The 22,134-nt window shown below is 40.0% G+C and overlaps 2 protein-coding genes and 1 long non-coding RNA gene across 3 annotated transcripts in view; 1 reads left to right on the top strand and 2 right to left on the bottom strand.

The window, feature by feature from the left end:
- Nucleotides 1-17,638, bottom strand: part of lmtk2 (lemur tyrosine kinase 2) — a 33,016-nt gene extending 15,378 nt beyond the window's left edge. The window contains exons 1-6 of the mRNA XM_031312708.2: nt 17,095-17,638; nt 9,938-10,071; nt 7,498-7,651; nt 6,304-6,380; nt 3,479-3,597; nt 3,086-3,173 (exon numbers count right to left, since the gene is read on the bottom strand). Of these exons, the coding sequence (XP_031168568.1) occupies nt 3,086-3,173; nt 3,479-3,597; nt 6,304-6,380; nt 7,498-7,651; nt 9,938-10,071; nt 17,095-17,197 (675 nt within the window). The 5' untranslated portion in view covers nt 17,198-17,638. The remainder of the gene's footprint in view (nt 1-3,085; nt 3,174-3,478; nt 3,598-6,303; nt 6,381-7,497; nt 7,652-9,937; nt 10,072-17,094) is intronic.
- Nucleotides 17,639-18,770: 1,132 nt separating this feature from the next.
- Nucleotides 18,771-21,696, top strand: pvalb5 (parvalbumin 5). The gene is made up of 5 exons (XM_031312736.2): nt 18,771-18,966; nt 19,480-19,556; nt 20,624-20,756; nt 21,077-21,186; nt 21,444-21,696. Exons 2-5 carry the CDS (start codon nt 19,496-19,498, stop codon nt 21,464-21,466), a joined length of 327 nt encoding a protein of 108 aa, XP_031168596.1. The 5' UTR covers nt 18,771-18,966; nt 19,480-19,495; the 3' UTR covers nt 21,467-21,696.
- LOC118494160 lies at nt 20,218-22,127 on the bottom strand. The gene is made up of 2 exons (XR_004896255.1): nt 22,052-22,127; nt 20,218-21,214 (listed from the first exon to the last, which is right to left on the bottom strand). It is a non-coding gene; the product is annotated as an uncharacterized LOC118494160 (long non-coding RNA).
- Between the last annotated feature and the right edge of the window lie 7 nt (nt 22,128-22,134).

Genomic DNA, 22,134 nt, shown 5'->3' on the forward strand with positions numbered 1-22,134 from the left:
TATGTCCATGTTGCTAGTAGATAGTAGATGCAGTCTATATTCTGAAAGGTGTATTGTTTAGACACATGGTTTGTCATAGCCACCAAGGCAAAGAGTGTGACCAACAGTCTTTGGTAATTAAACTAAAGAATGAGTTACCATCAAAAGAGCACAATAGCCTTCAGAAGTCAAAAAGGACACCAACCACATAAGGGCAACTTTACCCACAATGTGAATTATAATGCTCAATATACCTGTAGGCAGAGCATGGCCAGTAACTTAACAAATGCAATGACAACAACATAAAGAGCACTACCATAACGCTACGAGGATTGTTGCTTTAACGACCGTAATATATGAAGGAGATCAACAACTTTCGAAAGCCAGGAGTCAGCTGGCTCATGTCCGAGACCCTGAACCAGAGAAGGGTCTGACTAACATCCTGGCCAAGCACCAGGCAGGAAATCCGTGCATTACAAGCTGTCACTCACACTATAGTATGTGACATTCTGTGGCCCCTGCACTAGCTGCTTGATGTATTTTGATGTGTAAAATGTTTTGAGTCAAGGTTACCCGGCACGGGTGATATTGGACGGAAAAACCACAATCAATCTCCGGGCTGTCAGAGGGAACGTCACAGTGTATAGGTTTTTTGGGATTCATCTTGTCCACTGCGCAGCTGCAGTGTCACATTTCATGTTGTGACATCTAGAGGATGATTGATGCCGCCTGAAGTAGTAATAGAGGCCACAGACATGTTGTCTTTCACTTTAAATTTAACATGAAAGCAGGTTCAATGCTGGATAAAGTCCTCAAAACTCTTTATATAGCAAGGGATAACAAGCCCAGACATCACTCAGTTGTGCTACTCTCACAAATTATCACCTTGAACAAACAGGACTTGGACTTCAAACGCTATCTGCCCTAATGACTCGCACACACTTGTGATAAGTCATTCACCTTAACTCATTTCTATCTCCTGTCAGGGGTGTTACTAGAGCTGGCTGGGAAAGAACACAATGTCAGGACACAGGCCAGCCCTGGGCAACTGACAATATTCCCGGCCCTACAACGTTATGCAATGTCTGGCAAGATGAACCGAACTGGACCCTGCTGGACATGTTACCAGGTTGGAAAAACAGGAAAGCAAGCGGGGCTGCAGTATTTGCTTCACTTACAGGAAACAGTATGGCAGTAGCTCAGTCCGTAGGGAGTTGGGTTGGGAACCGGAGGGTCGCTGGTTTAAGTCCCCCTTAGGGTAGCTGGGGAGGTGCAGTTCCCCTCCTGGGCACTGCCAGGTGCTCTTGAGCAAGGTACCAAAGATGAGAAGTGATAAACTGAGTGATTGACTGTTGACACTCAAATATGTGTTTTCATCCAACTCAATTCAACTTTTTTTATTTTGTAGAAATTCTGAATTGAATGAAACAGAATAGGGGCAATAGTCTGGAAAAACAATTTTCTACACTCTTTCATAATTATCCAAATACTAAAATTAAATTTTATACTTTTCTATACTGCATAGAAACCGCGCCATAATAGCCATTTCAATTTAATGAGACCATTATCTGAAACTTGTGTCACTGTATACTGTATGTGACTTACGATAATCACAGCCGCATGAAACTCTGCGACCACACACTACAGAACTAGGGCATTCAGACGATGCATGGCTTTCATTGGTATATTGACAATAAAGAGGTTTCTCAGCAGTTTCCACAACTGAAGTGCTCCTAAAACAATCGCCGAAAAAATACTTGCAGAAATCTCCAAATGTCAAAAGTTTCCAATACCAAATCCAGTGTTTTCCATACATTGATTTATTTGTGGCGGTACGCCACAATATCAAATATCACATATTGATTTTCTCTTTTTATTCATATTTAAAATGAAACACAAAATAAGAAACAATTTTCAAATATAATAATAATCTAATTCTACAAAAAACTACAGCCTCAAATGTTGAATCAACATCTCTCTGACTGAGTGTTAGTATTTATTACAGGTTGGAGTGCATCAAAATGCATTAAAATGTGAGTCTGTGAGTCCAAAAGCTACTGTTTTCCTAGGGTTTTCCTATTGAGATAATTCAAACATACATAGACTAAGTATATTTTAGGTAACTTTTTGACTTATTGCATTTGTCACTGGGCACCCCACAGGTTTCTTTAGGATCAGCTTAGTTTACTTTAGACTGAACTCAACAGTTTCCAGCATGCACAAACACAGCAACTGGTGGAGCCGACACCAGAGTAGCGTAAATGAAGACTGTTGCTTAACTGGGTCAAGTGGGAAAGCGAGAAGTCTCAGGCTTAGACTAGTTATGCGATCTCTGTATTTAAAAGGGGTCTAGCCCTATGAATTTGTGAGCTCAGCAGGCTTAATAATTCTCAGATTTCTCAATTAAAAAGGGATACTTTGCTGATTTTCAACCAGCTTTGTAACGTAACAATGGGGTAGTATATGCAAATGAACTATGGTAAACTTCCTTCGATCTTCCCAGCGCCCAGATCTCCGTGTTCATACCACAGCAAAGCATTTCGCTCGCTCGAGGGCTGTTGTTCAAACTACAGATTGTACTTTCTCATACAGACACAAAGAATATAGCAACATATCAAGAGACAGAGCTGCCCCTCTCTCACTCTCTCAAACTCAGACCGAACTCAGATTATACTGTATAACTAAGCAGTGCTGATCAAATATAAACAAAGATTCTGTTATTGTATTGTAAACTTCTCGCCTATAAAGTTTTCAGACACACATTTAAGTGCACTGTTTGGCAAGAATACGAGGGTTTATGGACAGAACCTGGGCACAATAGTGTTTCCTGTATTGCAAAAAGTAGGCTGAAAAAAGAGCGAGCCTTATTGACGGTTTTCTCTGCCATTTTGCACCAATTTAAAAAATGTTCTTGCCATTCTGCTGCATAGACAGCCCAGTTTTAGGTTTTATTCCAGCAGTAAAATATGTATGTAATGAAGCCTTATAAGTGGAGATTTAGCAAGCAGTAAATAAACCATCTCTTAATTCCTCGACACTACTACACAAAGACTGCATGTTTATGCTTGTAAATACCATTTAGCAGAGCATGTGGTCTCTCACTCACCATTTCACAGTACTCAAAGACAAGCAAGAAGGGAATGGCCTCAACACACTGTCCCATGCATTGAAGGATGTTTGGGTGCTGCAGGACTCTGTATAGACAAAATAACACAAAGCCTGTTGATAATGATGTTGATTAGGACTGCAATAAGCTTTGAAGTAATACTTTAAAATAATATCCGTAGATTTGAGAGGAGATGAAGTCTGATGCAATGTGTAAGAGGATGAGTAGACGGTGCTGCTAACATTACAGTGATGTCATATAGCTGCCATACACCGACACTTTTAAAAATGTAATTTAAGTAAATATTAATCAATCAAATATGTTAATTATAAATTACCTGATTAAAAATAATTGAAAACATAACAGTCTTCAGTCAAAAATCAATCGGTTTACCTGTATGGATCCCCCTGCTGCAGGAAATCATTCTGTTCCTTGGCACTTGCATTAGCTTTTAACTCTTTCACCACCACTCGGGATCCACCTGGATCTGTGTAGATTTCACTCAGAAGGACCTGTTAATACACAACAACACTTTAGGCTAAACAAGATACAGAGATACCTCTACATGTAACGTGCTGAAGTGGCTACGAGGAACTTTCAGTTTGTGCCCCTTTCGACAAAAGCGGTGATGTTTTTACCACGCCTGCTGTCGTAAACATCTTTTCTAGCACGTGCCGGCTTGTGCTGGAGTTACTCAGAGGGCCAGATGTACAAACATTTGCGAATGTAGCATTATCAGCGCCACAGCCAACACGCAGAAAGTGCACGCTGTGATACTTCAGCTTACGTCGTATTTACCAAACCTGCAGCTCATCGGGTAATCAGCGCCTTTCTCCGCCCACTATACCGTAAATTGCGCTGTAGCAAAGCATTAAGTACTTGTGCAATGATACGACTGAGTGCAGACTGCGATATTCCCACTGCTGATGCTATGACTGTTTGAAATGATCCTGATGCCAATATTTGTAATGTAGCGAGGAGTTTAACAACTGCTGGAATGGAATGTGAACGCTGTGTCGGAGATACAATGTCATCTTTTCTTCCAGTAACTGTAATATTGCATGGCTGCTTAATCTGTAACGCTTAATGATTTTGTGTTCACTCAACAGAAAAAGTGTGATCCTTGTGGCAAAAATCCTTTCAGCTCGTCTCCTTGGCCTATGTCGTCGTCTTGCTCGGATTACTGCTCCCATTTTATCAGGAGGCATATGTGAGGACACCCGCTTCAGGCTGGTTTACACCTGCTTTTAAGAGGCGGAGAATTTTCACCGCAAAATAGAGGCGCGCTGTCACGGGCGGTTTTTGTACATACCGCGGAATACATAATTAGGTGCACTTTACGCTTCCCCTCCCATCTCTTTATGGGAAACTCCCACTTTCCCCTTGACCCTCCCGTGAATGGACATGCATGACACGGAAAAGCACAATTTGCCATTTTCAGTTCCTGCGACAGGCAGTCTGCGCTTTTACCTCAGTGTGGCCTGTTTGTACATACCTCGCCATGCTTTTACCGGGGGGGTGGGGGGTAATGTTTCAGTATGCACTCATTAAAGTTAAGTTGACTGGCAAAACAGTTAAAGTCCTTCTTCCATTACACAATAATAAAAGTCATAATTTTTAAGAAGTAAAAAGTTTTGGATCAATTTTTACTTCTTCCAACCATATGTTAAATTAACAGTCAATGGAGATTTGCATATTGCAATAACATCATAATCCTACAATGAATCATTGTGAAAACAAAACTTTCTAGATGTTGTGTTGTTACTTTGGCAAGGTCATCATCAAAAAAGTGAATTAGTACATTCATGATTTTGTCCATGTTGATATTAGTTGCTTCATGTATATTTATTAAAAACTTTGCATTGTTTAGCTTCTCATATAGCTAGACGTCTGAACTCTGGGACAAGGCTGTTATGTTTAAATAACTGCCATGCTGATTCCAAACAGACAGCTTTGTCAAGGCAGTTTGGGCTTCAGATCGCTTTTACACAGTGGCCATCGTTAATGACAAATCGTGTTCCTCTATGAACGTGCACATACGTATCGTTTGTATCACAAACACGGTCGGTCAGTGAAGGCGCAGTCGCAGCGGTAGCCGTCGTTGCCGGTAACTTACTCGTATGACAGAGCGCACGGACCGAAGCTTTGTGACTAGCATCTAATGACTAGCAAGCACTTTCTTACCACTTCTGCCATACCGTATCCTCCTTGAACACACGCTGAAGAAGCAACCGGCTCCCTCAATTTGAGGCACCAAGTGCTAAACAGCTCCCCGTCTCCACCCTTTTCCTCTTGTCCTCTATTCATGCCCAGCGCCATTTGTTTTTAACTACTTTCTCAACTAAAGCTGTATCTACATGCTCCAAGTTTGATAAACTTTGCCTCCATTTTTTTTAGCCGCGTTACCACAGAGACCACACCGCACTCTCTTAGCACTCTTGGATAGAACATGTTTCAGTGGTAGGTGGAAGTTCGATGATTGGTTAAACCCAGCGCATCAAAAACAAATCCCATGTGGACTTTTTAAATTTATTTATTTTTCTAAAATAGTCATACGCCAGAAATCCGGCACCAGGCCCGAGTACTTTAAGCCCTGCGTTAGTTAGAACTGCGTTCCTCTCATATAAATCAATTGACTCGAAATTATTAAAATGAAAGTTTTAGTTTTTTTTCCCCCCTCACGGCCGCACGCCCGAGATCTGGTGCCGGAATACTTTAAGCCCTGCTTTGCAGGAAGAATCGGATCCGGGCAAAGGCATTAACAAAATCTATATAAAAATAGCGTTCTTTCCACTGTTAGTCTTGTTTGTTGTTACAGGACATTTATGATCATCAGATGGAAAATTAAACAGTTTCAGAAACATTTGAAAGTTCCTCTTAGCGACTTTAAAAGAGGCAAACAATATCAGACAAAAACGTCAGACAAGGCAACAGATTTGAAAAATGGGGGAAGAATGCAAATTCCACTGAACAGGTTAAGGATTATAAAAAATAAGTAAAAACAGGGGCAGAGAATATGTGCATAAACCTCCAGTTATAAGAGATTTAGAGAATATACCCAGCCTGTGGCACAGATGACGCAGTCAGCTACCTTCAGATCTCTCTAGTTAAAGGCTGTATAGAATAAAACAAACATGACCCTAACTTAACATTATCTATTTGTATTTGTTATTGTTTGGGACAATACAAAAGATGACCATTAAAGAAAACCAGGTTACCTGGCCAAACCAGCCATTGCCAATCTCTTGAATGTAACTCAGACTGTGACGTGCTACCTGGAAGCCTGTGGATCCCTCTGTGAAACAAACCACAAAACAATGTTAATTAAGACTGCACTAATCAACAAGTTTCATACAGAGTTTTGGAAAACGTACATTTCTTGCTTATAAATCGATATAAGAAAAAAAAAAAGGTCCATCAGATTGATTTAACTCACCAAACCGAAAACTGCAGCACAATTTTGCTGAAAGTGGGTTTTTACAGAGATATGACAAAAACAGACTTGGATAATATCAAGTAGAGCAAGTTTATTAAGAACCCAATCAGATGTGTTTTTCTCGTGGAATGACCTAATTACATATGTACTATAAAAAGGCATATGACAAGTACGGGTGGGACAAAATATCGATATATATGGCAATATATCGGTGTCCTTCGTGCAATACGATAATCGATATGCTGGCACCAGATATCGATCTTTTAATTCATAAAATAAGACGCTCTAAATAGATTCCCCTGCTTCCAGCATCGCTAATGGCTCCTCGAGGTGGCGCTCAACACATGAATGAGGGAAACTTAAACATAAGTTAACTAGCCAAAGAGGAAAAGGTTTTCAATGGGATGGCAGACAGCAGTTTGAGAAAAATAACAGATGCCCCAACCACGTTTAAGTCCAAAGTCAGGACCCATAGTTGCTCTATAGTTCTGTAATCTTAATTCACAGACAAACTTGTGCTGCAGAATTGTGCAGTTTTCTAAAGAGAGAAAACCGGCACTTAACCTTTTCAAGGTTATTTTGTAGTCATAATTAGACCGATATCGTGATGTATCATTATAGGACTGTCTAGCAATATATTGATTGATATTATCGGTATCGTGAGCCATGTATCGTATGGTACCCTCTGATTCCCACCCCTAATGACAAGGAGAGCTCACAAAATACACCAACCCTCCATATATTTTTCCTAAATATTTAGGATTTAAAAAGGTCTGTATATTTAGAATTTTAAATTTAGCATCTAAAGATAGACACTAAAAAGACAAAAAACAGAAGAAAACTCAGACAACCGAAATCCAGCCATTCAAAAACATCAATGGGTCATCTGCATGTACAATATGTGCACGTTTGAAGCAATGAATTTTGACACACGGTATACATCTTTTGTTTGTCTGTGAGTGTGCATGTGTCTGACCTGTGACGCAGACAGGAGGTTGGAGGTGTGGGGGTCCAGGCAGTGCCACAGGAGACACAGCGAGGGTATACACCTCGGCTGGGGACTGCATAGAAGGCGTGTCCTCTGCTGGTGGAGTGAAGTCAATCTCATCGTCAAAGTGGTCCTCAAACTCCTACATCAAACAAAAATCAAGAGTGGATAAAAACACACGATTAGGGGGTGTCACGATTCTCCAAATCCTCGATTCGATTACATTTTCGATTCTAAGGTCATGGTTCGATTCGATTCTCCATGTATACATTTCATTTTTTTAAAGCACAGGTTGCTATAACATTTTTAGTAAGGGTGCTCCGATTGATCGGGAACCGATCGTTATCGGCCGATAAAGGCTTTAAATAGTTTGATCGGTGGTCTCCATAAAGGCCGATCAGATGACGTACTACTCGTGAGAAAATGTTCTATACGCAGCTAAGTTACACACCAACCAGACGGCCGACCGTTGGCAGAAAAAGCAGTTGGACTGATCAGTCTCCCCGAGTTGGTCAAAAAAAGTGCCTCGGAACCAGGGTGGGAAATTAGCCTTGTATCCTTGTAACGGATTGGACAGTTTTTGTCAAAGAATGCTGTTGCTAAGTAACAATGCACAATGCTTATAGGAATCGCGTTACGTTACTGCTAATGAATCCCTAACATTTCCGGATTTTGCTGCTTCATAATAAAAACATTAAAATACCAAAATGACGGAGGACTTTTATTGTGAAGAACTTACAGGAAATGAAACCGTTCACAGCCGGGGCTTTGACCACGCATAGTCGAGTAGCTAGTTTTCAGCGCTAGTCCGGGACGCCGTGTAAATAGCTAGCAAGCTAGCTGAGCTGAAGTACAGACGAAAGGAAAATTATCTGTTAAAAAATGTGGCGACATATCCCCGGTGTTAAGAGGCCCGCCGCGGAGTCAACAGTAGCTATGGATGTACAAGCTGTTGAGGGCGAAGTAAAAAAAAAGAGAAAAAGAGAAGGTACTTTTCAAACAAGTGGCGCATTGACAAAACGTACAGCGACAGACCGTGCACAACATTTCAGACCGTCCTGCCAACCTGTTTACATTTTCACGTCAATGTAGACTGTAACGATGTTTAAGTCGCTTGAAAGCTGCTGCCGTTTTAATCCTGTTGGCTCTCTGCTGCTCAGTTCTACCCCGCGACTGACACACACACACACACACACACACACACACACACACACACACACACACACACACACACACACACACACACACACACACACACACACACACACACACACACACACACACACACACACACACACACGGTGGATGCAGGAAAAACCGGAGATGAGACGTACAGGATGACCTAAATTGAGGACAGCTACACTTAATACATCCATGAGCTACACTCGTTATTGTAAAATCAATGATAAGTTAAAGTCCAATAAGTCCTTTATCAAACCGTATGAATGTGTGTCCCAGGCCAGGATAGGAAATTAACTTACAATGTAAAGATCAACAAGCTACTGACACATAATAAATACATTATATTAATAAAATATGTATTAATAATAAAACATAATTAATAAAGCAATTCAAAATATGATAGTGCACTCTTTTATAAATGTGAATTCTGGAAAAAGTGGCTGGTAAAAAATTTAAGTGGCCCCACCCTGCTCAGAACACACTAAAGAACACACTGACAGTTGTTTTGTAATTTATTCCGAATAAGGCTTTAGCTATATGTTAAGCTCTAAGCTGTTTAAGGTGTGTTTCTAATAGAGGAAGTGGAATGTTGAACGTTTCCTGTCAATAAAAGTAAACCGTTGACAATTCACAATACATTATCTTCTGTTAATTTTAATACTTATGCATTGTTGTTAAGAATATTAAAATTAATATATGATAAATATATGACATGATAAATAGAAGGTTTCAAATAGACCCGGTGATCGGCATCGGTCAATACTGCTCACAGCAATCGGTGATCGGCCCCAAAAATCCTGATCGGAGCACCCTTAATTTTTAGACTTTATAATATCTGACCTGTGTGTGTGTGTGTGTGTGTGTGTGTGTGTGTGTATAGCTGGTCTTCTTCTGCTACTGTGTGTGTAGTAATCTAGCTCATTAGCGTCTCCACCAGAGTGGTGGTAGAATCAATCAGGAAATGGACTACCTCGAGCAGGCTACGTGTGTGTTTTTTTTCCGCTTGGCAAGCCGACCAGACGTGACATGGGGGCGCGGCAGCATCGGCGATTCCATTTTTTTATTCAAAATTCGAGATTATGACTTAATTTCGGTCACCCTTAAACACGATACTGCAGTGCATATCTTTCACGACAGACGCTAAATTCACAGACACTGTCCAATACAATCCATTTCTGCTCCATGTATTTATGAGGGAGCAGGTGGAGCTGCGTGTGTCTGGCTACCTGCCCGCCAGGACTCTCACCTTGAAGTTGATCTCCCTTTGCTTGCAGCAGGTCACACAGTTCACTAGCAACACCACCAAGGCCACAAGCGCCGTCAGTGACACTACCAGGGACAGGTAGAGAGACACAGACAACGTGTCCCCTGTGCTTCCACCTGAAGTGAGAAAAACAGACAGAAAATATGCTGATTTATTCACATTCATAATCGTGCTTCAAAATGTATTATAGAAGAGAAAAAGAATTTGGCACCTGAAAGCTTTGTTACAAATATAAACATAAGTGAGTTTGACAGCAATACTGCGCACCAGGGATGTACTGGCTGTTCTTCTAAATCCAACCACAACAAAAAGGTAGGTACATTTAAGCTCTAAAACAAAAATACACTGCACAGTGCTCTTAAAATGCTACTTCTAGAACTCTCTTTTACTAGCAACTCAATTGCAGTGTAACACTGTGCAAATGCAATACTTTTATTTGTATAAAGAGTCCAAACAGTTTTGGATTTTTATTTTTTATTTCTGTAAACATGATGTAACAACTGTGACTCTTAAGACCAGACCACCCATCCTCTACCCCTGGTCAGCCATTCAGAGAGACAGTTATGGGGGTTTCCACTTGCTGATACGCAGCTGATGGTGCAGCAGTGGTGACAGCAGGTGTTAGGCTGCACCGTTAAGGATGCTGCTGGCCCAGCAGTTCAAGTGTCAGGGCTGACAGCAGCCTTGCAACCCACCCACTCGGCTGCTGCTCTCTAACTACACTGATATGCTGCCCGACATTCACACAGCTGAGGCTTTCCATTTAGGTGCAACCAATTTCCAATTTAGTGAAACATCTTTGCTCTGGAGACTGCATTCACACATTAAATATTAGAGGCCCGATTTATTCCAGCCCCTGTAGAGTATTCTTGTAATAACCATGGATAATATGCTACTAAAAGGAAATAATAGTGAGCTGTAGTAGGCAGCGAAGCCATATTTATACCAGATTTTGATTTAAATTAAGTCAGCGATGTATCAAATAAACATCAGTTATATATTATTTATAACCAAAAGATACTACAAAGGCAGAATTGGTAAGTGTTGTCGATAGCCTTTTCCCAAAAAAAAAATATGTTCTCCTTGGATTGGAAGCTGACAAATTGGTCATGTGTGCCACCTAAATATTTAAAAGATGTGTATATTGTAATTCTGACAAGAGCTTAATCTTTTTGTGGGGGGGGGGGTGAGCTTGTCACCATGTTCTTTCACCACATGCCCACCTTGTCTTCTTACGTACCAAATGTCACTGCTCATTTGTCTGTTGTAGTCACTGCTGTATGTGAGTGAACAGTCAGAAGACGTTCAAGTCAATCCCTTCCACTTTTAACTGTTTCAGTCAGAACTGGTGTTGGATGTCGTCTGGGAGTCTCTCTGAATGCAAGTGCGCAATTTCTTCTATGTTGTATCACATTGCAATTAATGTAAACTCTAATCTAATCTCGGCCCACAACATGATATCTGGCGTGATGTGCGTGTGTGAGTGAGTGTGTACCGAGAGAATAGTAAGAATGTGTAACCCCATTCTCCCTCCTGTGTTTATTCTGTCTCCCACTGGTTGTAGCTTGTCAGGTACATCCTGTCTGCTAGAGGGAGAATCAACACCTACGGAGTCTCCTTCTGCTGAACTACAAATTCCTGACAGATAAAGCCGGGTGCTGTATCCAGACTACAAACCTACTTCTCGTTTTCTCATCAGCACATAAAGGAGAAAAACAACAGGCTTGAGTATGACTGCAACACAAAAGAGTCGGCCCTTTGGAATAATGAGAAACCAGACTAAAAGGTCAACATGTCTGGCCCACACTAATCCGCTAAATTTGAAAATATATAATATAGCCTAACAATATTTTTCTCTCCATTTTGGCCTTTTTCAATATATAAACTGTGCTTTTCCAGATGTAATCAATTTAAAAAGGTTTTCACATTATAGTGTGGATGGTGCAAGCAAAGCTTCTCCAAATGATGGCATATGTTTGCGTGGCCTGTTCCTGCAATGTTAAAAAAAAAAATAAAAAAAATCTTCAAATCTCTTTGAATAGCTTACAGTATCCCACAATACATGAGTCATCATTAATCTGTTTATATTTAGGTTGTTAGAGGATTTAGCAAGCGTAAAATTGTGGACTGATCAACATTCTTAGTGCAGCAGCACAAGCATTGGCCAACTGTTCCCCATCAAGCTGTCCTTTTGATAAACCTATTTTATATGAATGCAGATGACAAAAGACATACAACGTCGACTGAATGTCAATGAGAACGTCTAAACTGTGTGTTTTACCTTACTGTAAACATAGCGAGTAGGAAGGAAGCAGAGAAATTGGAATGTGCCTCTCACACTTGTTACCAGATGATGGCTATAATGCATAATGTTGTTTGCCAACAGAAAGAGGTGAAATATGTATATTTTACTTATTTTACACATCAGTGTGCACACAGATCTGCAAATGTGGATGCATGTTCTTTTTACATGTACACAATGCTTCTAGATGTATCCACATGGACAATGAACCAATGACAATTGCATTGTTGAGGGGGGCAGAGTGGTAATTTCAGCCAAACCCTAACACTAGGTCTTGTGCGGAAGCAAATTACTCAATCTGGCATCAAGCCCTGCCTTCCCCCAATTCATAAATAAAACATTCCCATGAAATGAACCTGAAGTAAGAACTTGTAGCTGCTGAACGGTAGCCTACCAACAGGTTCAGCAGTGATCTTACTACAAATCCAGACAGCACAGCCCATGATATTCAGAGGACAGATGAGATGAGCAGCAATCACTTTAGCTCCCTGTGGGACATTAGATATGACCCAAAGTGTCAGGCATTATTGATTGAGATTCATGTAATGCCTACAACAGCACGCCAAGAAATCACAGACAAAAATAGACAGGATTGTTCAATCTCTGGCCTCTTTACTCATGATAGATCACAACTCTATCATGCTCAGTTAAAGGTGCTGTAGGTAGGATTGGGAAGATCCAGGACTTAGCCAAAAAATTTGAACATCAACAACTTCTAAGTCCCTCCCCCCTTTCTGCTAAAGCCCAAAACGGTGTCCTAAGCCCCTCCCCCCCACAAGGGAGAATGAATACGTGTGCATGAGCAGTGATTGACACACAGTTAGACACCCCCCCTGGCCATGATTGGTGTATCTGAACAGGGAGCTGTGGATTTTTGCAAATCGCACTACAGGCTGTAGGTGGTGCCAGAGGAGCTGGATTTCTTTTAAATTACCTGCTTCATGTAGTTCTACTGGAACATAGGGTCAGTTTCAGTAAATACGACAGAAAATTAGTTTAATAAGTCTTACCTACTGCACCTTTAAAGACACCACAGGTAACTTGGCCTTTAGGATAAGTGAAAGGAGTTATACTGTAATGCAAACTGTAAATGCTTTAAATACCTGAAACACAAATAGTTTATTTCTAAAAGATGGGTGTTTCCACAGGATTACTTCCACAAATCTCTCCTCTATGCTAAAGATGACAATAGAGAGACAGTGTCTGCGGTGAAATATTGATGAGAAAAGGAATTAAAGATTTAAAGGGTCCATCGTCAGGACACAGGCCTGGTGGATTAATTTAATTCATATACTTTTATTGGTCCCCATTGGGGAAATTACAATTGTTTCACTCTGTGATGTGCTTTACAATAAGGGATAATAGAAATAAAATGAACATAAAATCAGGGATAGAATGCAAAAATTAATACTAGGGCTACCAAAGGCTATACTCACTTCCTTTGTGCCACAGTTGTAAGTGAAAGGAACAGGAGGAGAACTCTGAGCTGACGCAACCCAACCTGTTAGACTGAATCTGCTTAACATGCACCATTCAAAACCATAGACTACACAATATTTTACACTACGACAAATGGCACATCCACTGCACAAGAAAAGGAAAATATATGCATGAAGAAATCCAGAGAAATTGAAATTGTCAGGAGCAAACAAACAAACAAAAACACAATAGGTGAACAAAGGGAAAAACAATGTGGTGTCCAAGACATACCATTGGTTTGGCTTTCCCTGCTAAATCTAAAGGTAAGTGCAGTAAATGTTTTCCGGTGAAGAGAAATTATTTATAATCTTCAGTGAGAGTCACAGGCAGTAGTTCAGCACACATTAATTAATCAGATTTAGTTGGACATTTGTTAGTTGAACTGGTGAGTTACACAGCTACAGTACTATAGTTTAGGTAAACATCAAACCACCATAAACATTTAAAACAAGAAATGTTATCTACTGCATCATGCATTACCCCTCCCCCCCATAGCCTCATACTGAGACAGGGAAACCCATGTCTGGGGTCTTCCACTATGCCACGCAGAAGAGGGACTGAAAAATAGTTTTAAAAAAAAGTTATTGTTTCCAAAACTACAGGTCCATCAGATCAAACCATTATCAAACTGATACCATGCAGCCTGATCCTGTCATGAGACTATCCTGATATGAAATGCATGTTTCATAATTCTAGACTGGCAAGAATCCAACATCATGAATCCAAGAGCGAGCTAATGATAAACCAAAACCTAATAGCCCTGTTCCAGTCAGATCAAAAATATGTCACGTGCCTGTTTTTTACGGAACATTTCCTCCATCTACAATTATAGCTTACACAATGATGTCATTGGCAGGAGCATTTGTTTTGAGAGAATTCCAACTGGCTTTAGCTTAACTTCACAACAATCCTGTAAAAAACATTCAGCTGAATTGCAGGCAGCTCTTTCATACAAACACCCTCCCGTCTGTTTCAGCAGAGCAACAGGGTTCCAGGCAGTGCAGGACTCCCAGAGAGACTGCAGCAGCAGTCAGATAGAAAAAGCAGGAGCTAGGTCACAGCAGCTCTACATGGGATCAGTACTTCTCAGTTAGGCCTTATCTGAGTCATGGGTTCATATTATTACTTGGCAGGCCTCACCAAATGACTCAACTGGTTTTTGGGACCAATACAGCTGGGAGCTGCCAGGTCTTATTTCGGTTCCACTGCATATTTCAGTAGGCATCCACGCAGAGGAGGAGCTGACCCATTTTTGCAGATTTCACCCACCAATGTGCACCACAGTGGATGTCTGTACTTTCAGTTAGGTACAGGATGAGGGATGGCATTGTCTGGCTGACATGTTTGTGTTCCGCTAAGATTTGTCTGGCTGCTAGGATAGAAGCACTAAGCCTCATCAATTACATGAAAAGCCAATACTAAAGGCTGCCCTTGTAAGAATCCATATTTGCAAGATTGTGTTCCACCATATTCAATTATAAATGATCAATATTTACACTGTTAAAACAATACATTTAAAAAAACACGTTATAGACTGTTCACCTGTGTAAGTGTTGTAAATACAGCATCCTCTGCAGCCTGGGCTTGGGGGAGGGGGCGGGGGGGTAATCACTGAATCACTGAGCAATGTAGTGGAAGTTTGAATAACAGATGAGACAGACCGCTATCATCTGGCTGTTACTACAGTTATAACAAGGACACTTCCAGTAAAGCTTACCTATCTAGCTACCTTTACCCATGTCTGATGTGTGTAAACATAGCACAAGTCACTTGAAGACCGGCTTTGCAAGTGACTTTCCACTCCAGTCACTGTTCTTATGCGTGCTCTCACCCACAATTCATAACCAAACCTTGAAACAATCAAGTATTACTGTACCACATCTGTATGCACTGGAAAAGGAAGACCCAGTGGGGCAAAGAACAGGTTGCTATGTAATAAAAGCATAAAAAGCATGCTCATATTGCAACATGACTTTCCAGCATGCTGTAGTACAATACTGTAAGCAGCAAACACTGTTGCTAATCATTGACTGGTGCTGATAAGATTGGAGTGAGTTACGTTTACACATAACCAACCCTGAATACAGCATATTCACGTCTGCATCTTTTCATTTCTCACAAGGAAGCAGGTTGGCGGAGCCTCTTACCCTGATCAGCTGCAAAAAAATGAAAACACTGAAACCATTCCCTTGTATTTAAGATGTAGGACATCCACAACATTAGGGTTGCAAGTGATTATTTCTATAGTTGATACATCAAGTGATTCTTTCTGTAAGTTGAGTCATCTACTTAAATTGGTGCACCCTTTCTTGATTAATAAAAATTCTGAATTTTGTCAGGAAAACAGTTAAAATATTTTAAAAGCATTCAATTTACAATGTGGTGAAATGAAGGAAACCAAATGAATACTAATCTTTTAGAAGCTGTAACCAAATGTTTGACATTTTGTTATAAATGACCAACACATTTGTCATTCATTTTGTCGGTCGGGTCCACTATCAATTACAAAACAGTAATCTCACATAGTATTCAAAGTAAAACAGCTGAAATTGAACTGTTTTAATACAATCAATGTCCTCCTGGTTCTGTAATTCTGTACTGAACAAGAGTCTCTTAATCAACCTATCAAGTGTTTTATCACACTGGCATATGACAGTATGGCAAACTGTTTTTTTCCATATACACTTTGATGCATCCTAAAATAATCAAATGATCACACCCGTGACACAACCTGTGATGAGTAAACTAGAGTCCACATAAAAAAGGTTATTCAAGGTTTACTTCAAAACAAATGCTGGTAGGCCAACATCCAGTTTATTGACTCACAACTTTAAAATGTAAAATGTCCATGACTGGACCAACCCCACTGACAGATTAACCTCTCTGTACCTGCAGTTATAATAGTCTGTACTATATTAACTCAGACACCACTGCTACCAGGAAGCTCATTCGTTTCTGTTAAATATCAATCAGAATGAAACTAGACAAGGTTAATAAGTATTTCTGTGTTCTGGTAGAGGGAAACTCTGTCGATGGCATCCTGTTACTTTCCATTATAAGCATTAATAAAAGATTCACCAATAACAATAATAGATATCACGTTAACTGCGTTATCAAACAAACAATAGTCAGTTAGTACAAGTATCCATACACTGATAACAATTTTCACTGGTTAGCAGGAAATGCAGCCAGGCTGTTGTGTTGTTAGCTTTTAGCTAACAGCTAACGTTCCCCCAGCCAGCAAATATAAGCTAACAGAAACATCTGCTAGCTAAGCAGCTGGATAGTCAGGAGTTGTAGCTTGTGAGTGAACAAACAATCGCTTAGCTGTGTATTAGCTTACAATCAGCTGTCTCACCTGATTTGTGAGGATACTGAAGAGGGGCACCTTCAGACAGCCAAAACGCCGACAGGAAAAACCCACTGGCCAGCAACAAAACATGTCCATGGAGGCTCTTCATCCTCCTAGCTTAGCTAACAAAATGTTAGCTAACTGGAATCGTCGTCCTAAACAACAAATGACTGATTTGATGCTAAATAGCGTGTTTTAATCATTGGTATTTAGTTTAACGCCACTGTAGGCTACACAAACAAGCATATTTTCTGTCCGTTTAACGTTAGCTACTTACTGTTAGCCAGCTCACTAGCTACAGCTAGCATGTCAATGCTAACAGTTTCAGCTGACGACAGCAAACACCGCTACGAGATGTAGCTAGTGTTCCGTTGTCCATAGAGACAAAAGGAGCGATAACCTTTTACGACCGATCATATTTAGTGAATGTACCTTAATGTTATTTAAATTAACATAGCCAAAGGAAATAAATCAATAGCCCTGACTACCATGAAACATCTCCCCTCTAAAGCGCCATGTTCCTGTACAACGTCACATCACGGAATGAGGCGTAAATCCTCAAATAATTGACAAGTGATCAAGCCAATCACAACAAAGAATACCTTCGCGTTAAAAACACAGAGCCAATCAGCTTCAACATTTATTATAAATCATGGGAATCCAGTGCTTTTTTATCAAAGCTGAAGAAAGCGTTTTACATCAAGTCACTTGCCAACCATGTGAGGCACGTAATACTGATTCGAAAAGACAACCTGTCTATAATACATGTTTGTTTTTGGATTAACGGTCAGTTATAAACTGCCAAGCAGCATAAAACAAGTGGACTGATGCTGGCTTTCGATCTATTTCTTGATGGGTTTTTTTTTTCATTTTCTTTCTAGTGATTTCATATGGATATTGCTGGCCGTGAGATTTAGTGGGAAACTATATTAAATATCTACTCTTCGCAATAATAATAATAATAATAATAATAATAATAATAATAATCTAACTCTGTTTTGATCACAATAGCTACAAATATAGGAACTATGCTTTTGAACAGTCAACTTGTTATAGATCCCAGTTAAAAGCAACAAATAACTCTATATACACCTGTGTGTTTGAGTGTAAGTTTCCTCACATAATGTTGTTTTAATGACTTTCAAGCTTTCAAGTTTTTTTTTAGGTGTGATAAAACCTTAATGAAGAATATATAACCAAATGTAATTATTGTAATGCTCTGTGTATACTTCATAACAAGACAAACCCACATATTTCCCCTTTGTTATATATAGATAAGACTTACAATATGACAGTTGCATATTCATGTGTTTATACAGTGTCTTTATTACGTTTTTTTACCAGACATAAATAATACTAAAATTAAATACACATTGCTGATTGATAATTATCACATTCATCTCATGGGCTGAAAGGTTTTGCATTTCCTGAGTACACCTGCTGTATTTTTATTATTCCTTATTCATTTTAATATGAACAATAGTAACAGCATTAGTTGTTGTAGCAGTAGCATTAAAGGCAGGTGTAGTAAGATTAACATTATATGAAAAATGTGCACTTGTAAAAATACATGTATAGTTATGATTATTTAATAAATCATTATTTTAAGTCATTGTTTTTTACTGTATTTTTTTGTTATGCCTGCAAGTTTGCATAATATTGTGAGTGAGAAAATCTGCTCTGATTAACTGATGAAGGAGGAGGCTTTCTGTGGCGTGGGGGGAACTCTCCCTGGATTTGAGGACAGATACGTCAGGTTGCCTCTTGCACTCTGGATCACAAAGCTACAAGAGAGCGCTGGTGGCTTACAAGGACAAAGCAGGAGAAGCAGAGATCTGTGCATCATAGGCTCAGAGTGCAAACCTCACCCGAAGCACGGTGAGTACCAAGCTTTTTGCAAATTCACGTGCATGGCAATGCTTGTGTGATGATAGTTAGCCATTCTGTGTGTGTTTGTGCCTTAAAGCATCTCAATTATTTTCCTTTAAAAGATGGGGGGAATAAAGAAAATAGGACGTTCAACCCTCTTTTTGTTTGCTCCTTCAAGTTGCAACAACTTTCTCTCTAATTTTGGATCATCAGACAATTCTCATATAATAAAATATGTCAGTTTCTTTCTCTGAGAAAACAATACAGACTTATATATTTTGTTAATCTGCTTGCACCTCACTGTCAAAATGGCACAGCCCCACTTATAAAAGGTACAACTTAGCACCTTGTTTTTTTTTTTTTTTTTTACAGTGCTCATGTACCTGAAGACTGAATGATTATTCTAAATCTATCCACAAGTTTTATCTGACAGATCCTGTTATCTGACAGCTGAAAACACCTGCACTGGTTTAATTTACTGTCACTTTGCATTTCCTCCATGCATGTGTTTGCACCCCTCAGGAAGCTACAGAGGACCATGGCATTTGCAGGGATGCTGAGCGCCGAGGACATCAAGGCTGCGGTCCAGGCTTGTCAAAGTGAGTCAGATGGCACACACACACACACACACACACACACACACACACACACACACACACACACACACACACACACACACACACTTAACAAACATCATTAACACAACAACACTTACATTACAGTAGTAGAATATAAATCCACTCACATATTGCAGAGAGAGACAGACAGGCAATGTTAAACCCACTCCCAGTCCCAGTAGGGATACCTGTACAGTATGTGTTGTTCACAGTGGGGACAGGGAACCTGCAGGTAACCAGGCAGCCATGTGGCAGGAGAGCAGTCACCACCCAGATACCAATGTGTTTATGTTGAGCATTCACACAGAATATCCCAAATCACACAAGCTATACAGCCCTCACATCCCGAAATACTTAATCATTTATCTCTAGCAATTATGTTTGCATGACAAGGCAGACACAGCTCACCCCCTCAGATGAAAAATCAAATGTCAGTGCTTATATGTTCTTTATTTAAGAGAGCCCTCCTGTTGGCGATGTTGCAGGCAAAATAACAATCAAACTTTTTTTTTTTTTGCATTTATCAAAAAAAAAAAAAGGAGGTAGTATTTCTTTTATTTCTTTTAAAAAGTGATGGGAAACCAAAATGTTCTATGAAAGTGGGGATAGCAGACAAATCACATTAGGGTTAGGGATACACCAATAAATCAATCATTTATCATACTGTGGCTGCAAGTCTTATTCATCAGATCCTTAACTCTTCCTACAGTAGATCAGAATTTCCACTTTGAACAGCTTGATGAATAAAGGGCTTTTAACATTTAGGTTTGCCTTCGGCCCATGGGCAATATTCAGTGTGCTTTGACTGTTTCAATGGCAAATTGACATATAGTGTGCCTAGCCTATAATGGTATAAGACGCTACAGGGTGTATATTGGTAAATGTCATTGGTTGAAAAATGAAAATCATCTGAGCGAATGAGTAAATGCGACATCTCTATTCAGTCCCTCACCACTTTTGCTTTCTTTTCATTCTGTGATTGACCTCTCACTCCCACATATGTCTGTCTCTCTTGCTCTCTTCATCTTTCATTCTTTCTGCCTATGTAGCTCCAGGCACATTCAACTTCAAGTCGTTCTTTGCACAAGTGGGACTGACTGGCTTATCTGAGGCAGATGGGGAAAAAGTCTTTACAGTCCTGGACCAAGACAGGAGTGGATACATTGAGGAGGAGGAGCTCAAGTAAGGATTGTGTGTGTGGTTTAAGGGCTAGAGCAATGATAGAGATGGGCCTGTGAGTGTGTTTGTGCATGTGTGCTACATCTACATTGAAATTCTGTTGTGATAGCCCACAGGCAGAGGTCACTGTATGAATGGAGCAGCATTCTCGCTGTGAATGAATTCAGTAATACATGTGGGGAAGTGCTGGTGAGTGAGTGATGTGGAGGGGGATTGAATGCTCAGAAAAGCCTAGAGGGGAAAAGAAAATGGCATCATAAAATATACAGTCTATGATGATATAAGTCTGAACTTATCTCTGATATTTTTTGTGCACCCGTCAGACTGTTCCTTCAGAATTTCTCTCCGGGGGCAAGGGAGCTGACTGTAGCTGAGACCAAGACTCTGATGGCTGCAGGCGATAAGGATGGTGATGGCAAGATTGGGATGGAAGGTGGGTGCATGTAAAACACCTGAAAAAGCTGTACGCAGATGAGAAACAGAGCCGTCTGTGCAGGGTAGCTGTCCATTACATAGTGCTGAAATTGCAGTCCATAAAAAGCACATTCAAAAACACTATAGTAAAGTATACTCAAAATAATTTGCTGTTTGTTTAGTCATTCTAGCTTGACCATATTGTTGCATGACTTCTTGCACTGACAGTTGTGCTCAATAGGAATCTCTGTCTGAATTTCATTTTCTCCCCCACAGAGTTCTGTGATATCCTGAAATAAAGAGAACATCTTTGACCACGGCTCACCCCCTTTTATAAGATAACAGGGTTTTTCCAGATCATTTGATGCAAAGACAAAAACCTCAGATATGCTCCTGCCTGCTGCTCTCCCTGTTGATGTGATACGATAATGCATAAGATGTTTGGCAGATGGCTAAATCTGAATATTAGTTGCATTTGTTTAATCAATTAAGTACCTGGAATGGGTTAATAAATATATTTAAGATGTGATATCACTGTGTGCTGCTTATTTTTTTCCTATCTATCTCCCTAAAGTGTTGGTAATGGACAATGCATTAAATGTCTCATTTAGGCCTCAACATTTCATTAACCCTTAAACTACTGTAGTGGCATCTTCAGGGGTTAAAATGTGTTGAATTTATAGTATAAGGTCCCTGCAACACTTAAGCTGACTACATCTATAGGAAAAGTTAGAGATGACTGACAAGATAAGCATACAATTAACCACAAGAGACTTTTTACCAAATAATCCTCCAGTTCATGAATAAAAACTGAGTATCAATCGGGAAATATCCAGGATAAAGTATGGTGAGTGCCTATTGATACACAATCTCATCCCACTGACTCTGGTTTTGTGGAGGATGTCACGATAACAGAGTCACTGGCATAATTGTAATGGCAAGGAAACCCCCATAGGCCTTTTCCACA

This window comes from Sander lucioperca, chromosome 21 (assembly GCF_008315115.2).
Source record: "Sander lucioperca isolate FBNREF2018 chromosome 21, SLUC_FBN_1.2, whole genome shotgun sequence".
Taxonomy (NCBI): Eukaryota; Metazoa; Chordata; class Actinopteri; order Perciformes; family Percidae; genus Sander; species Sander lucioperca.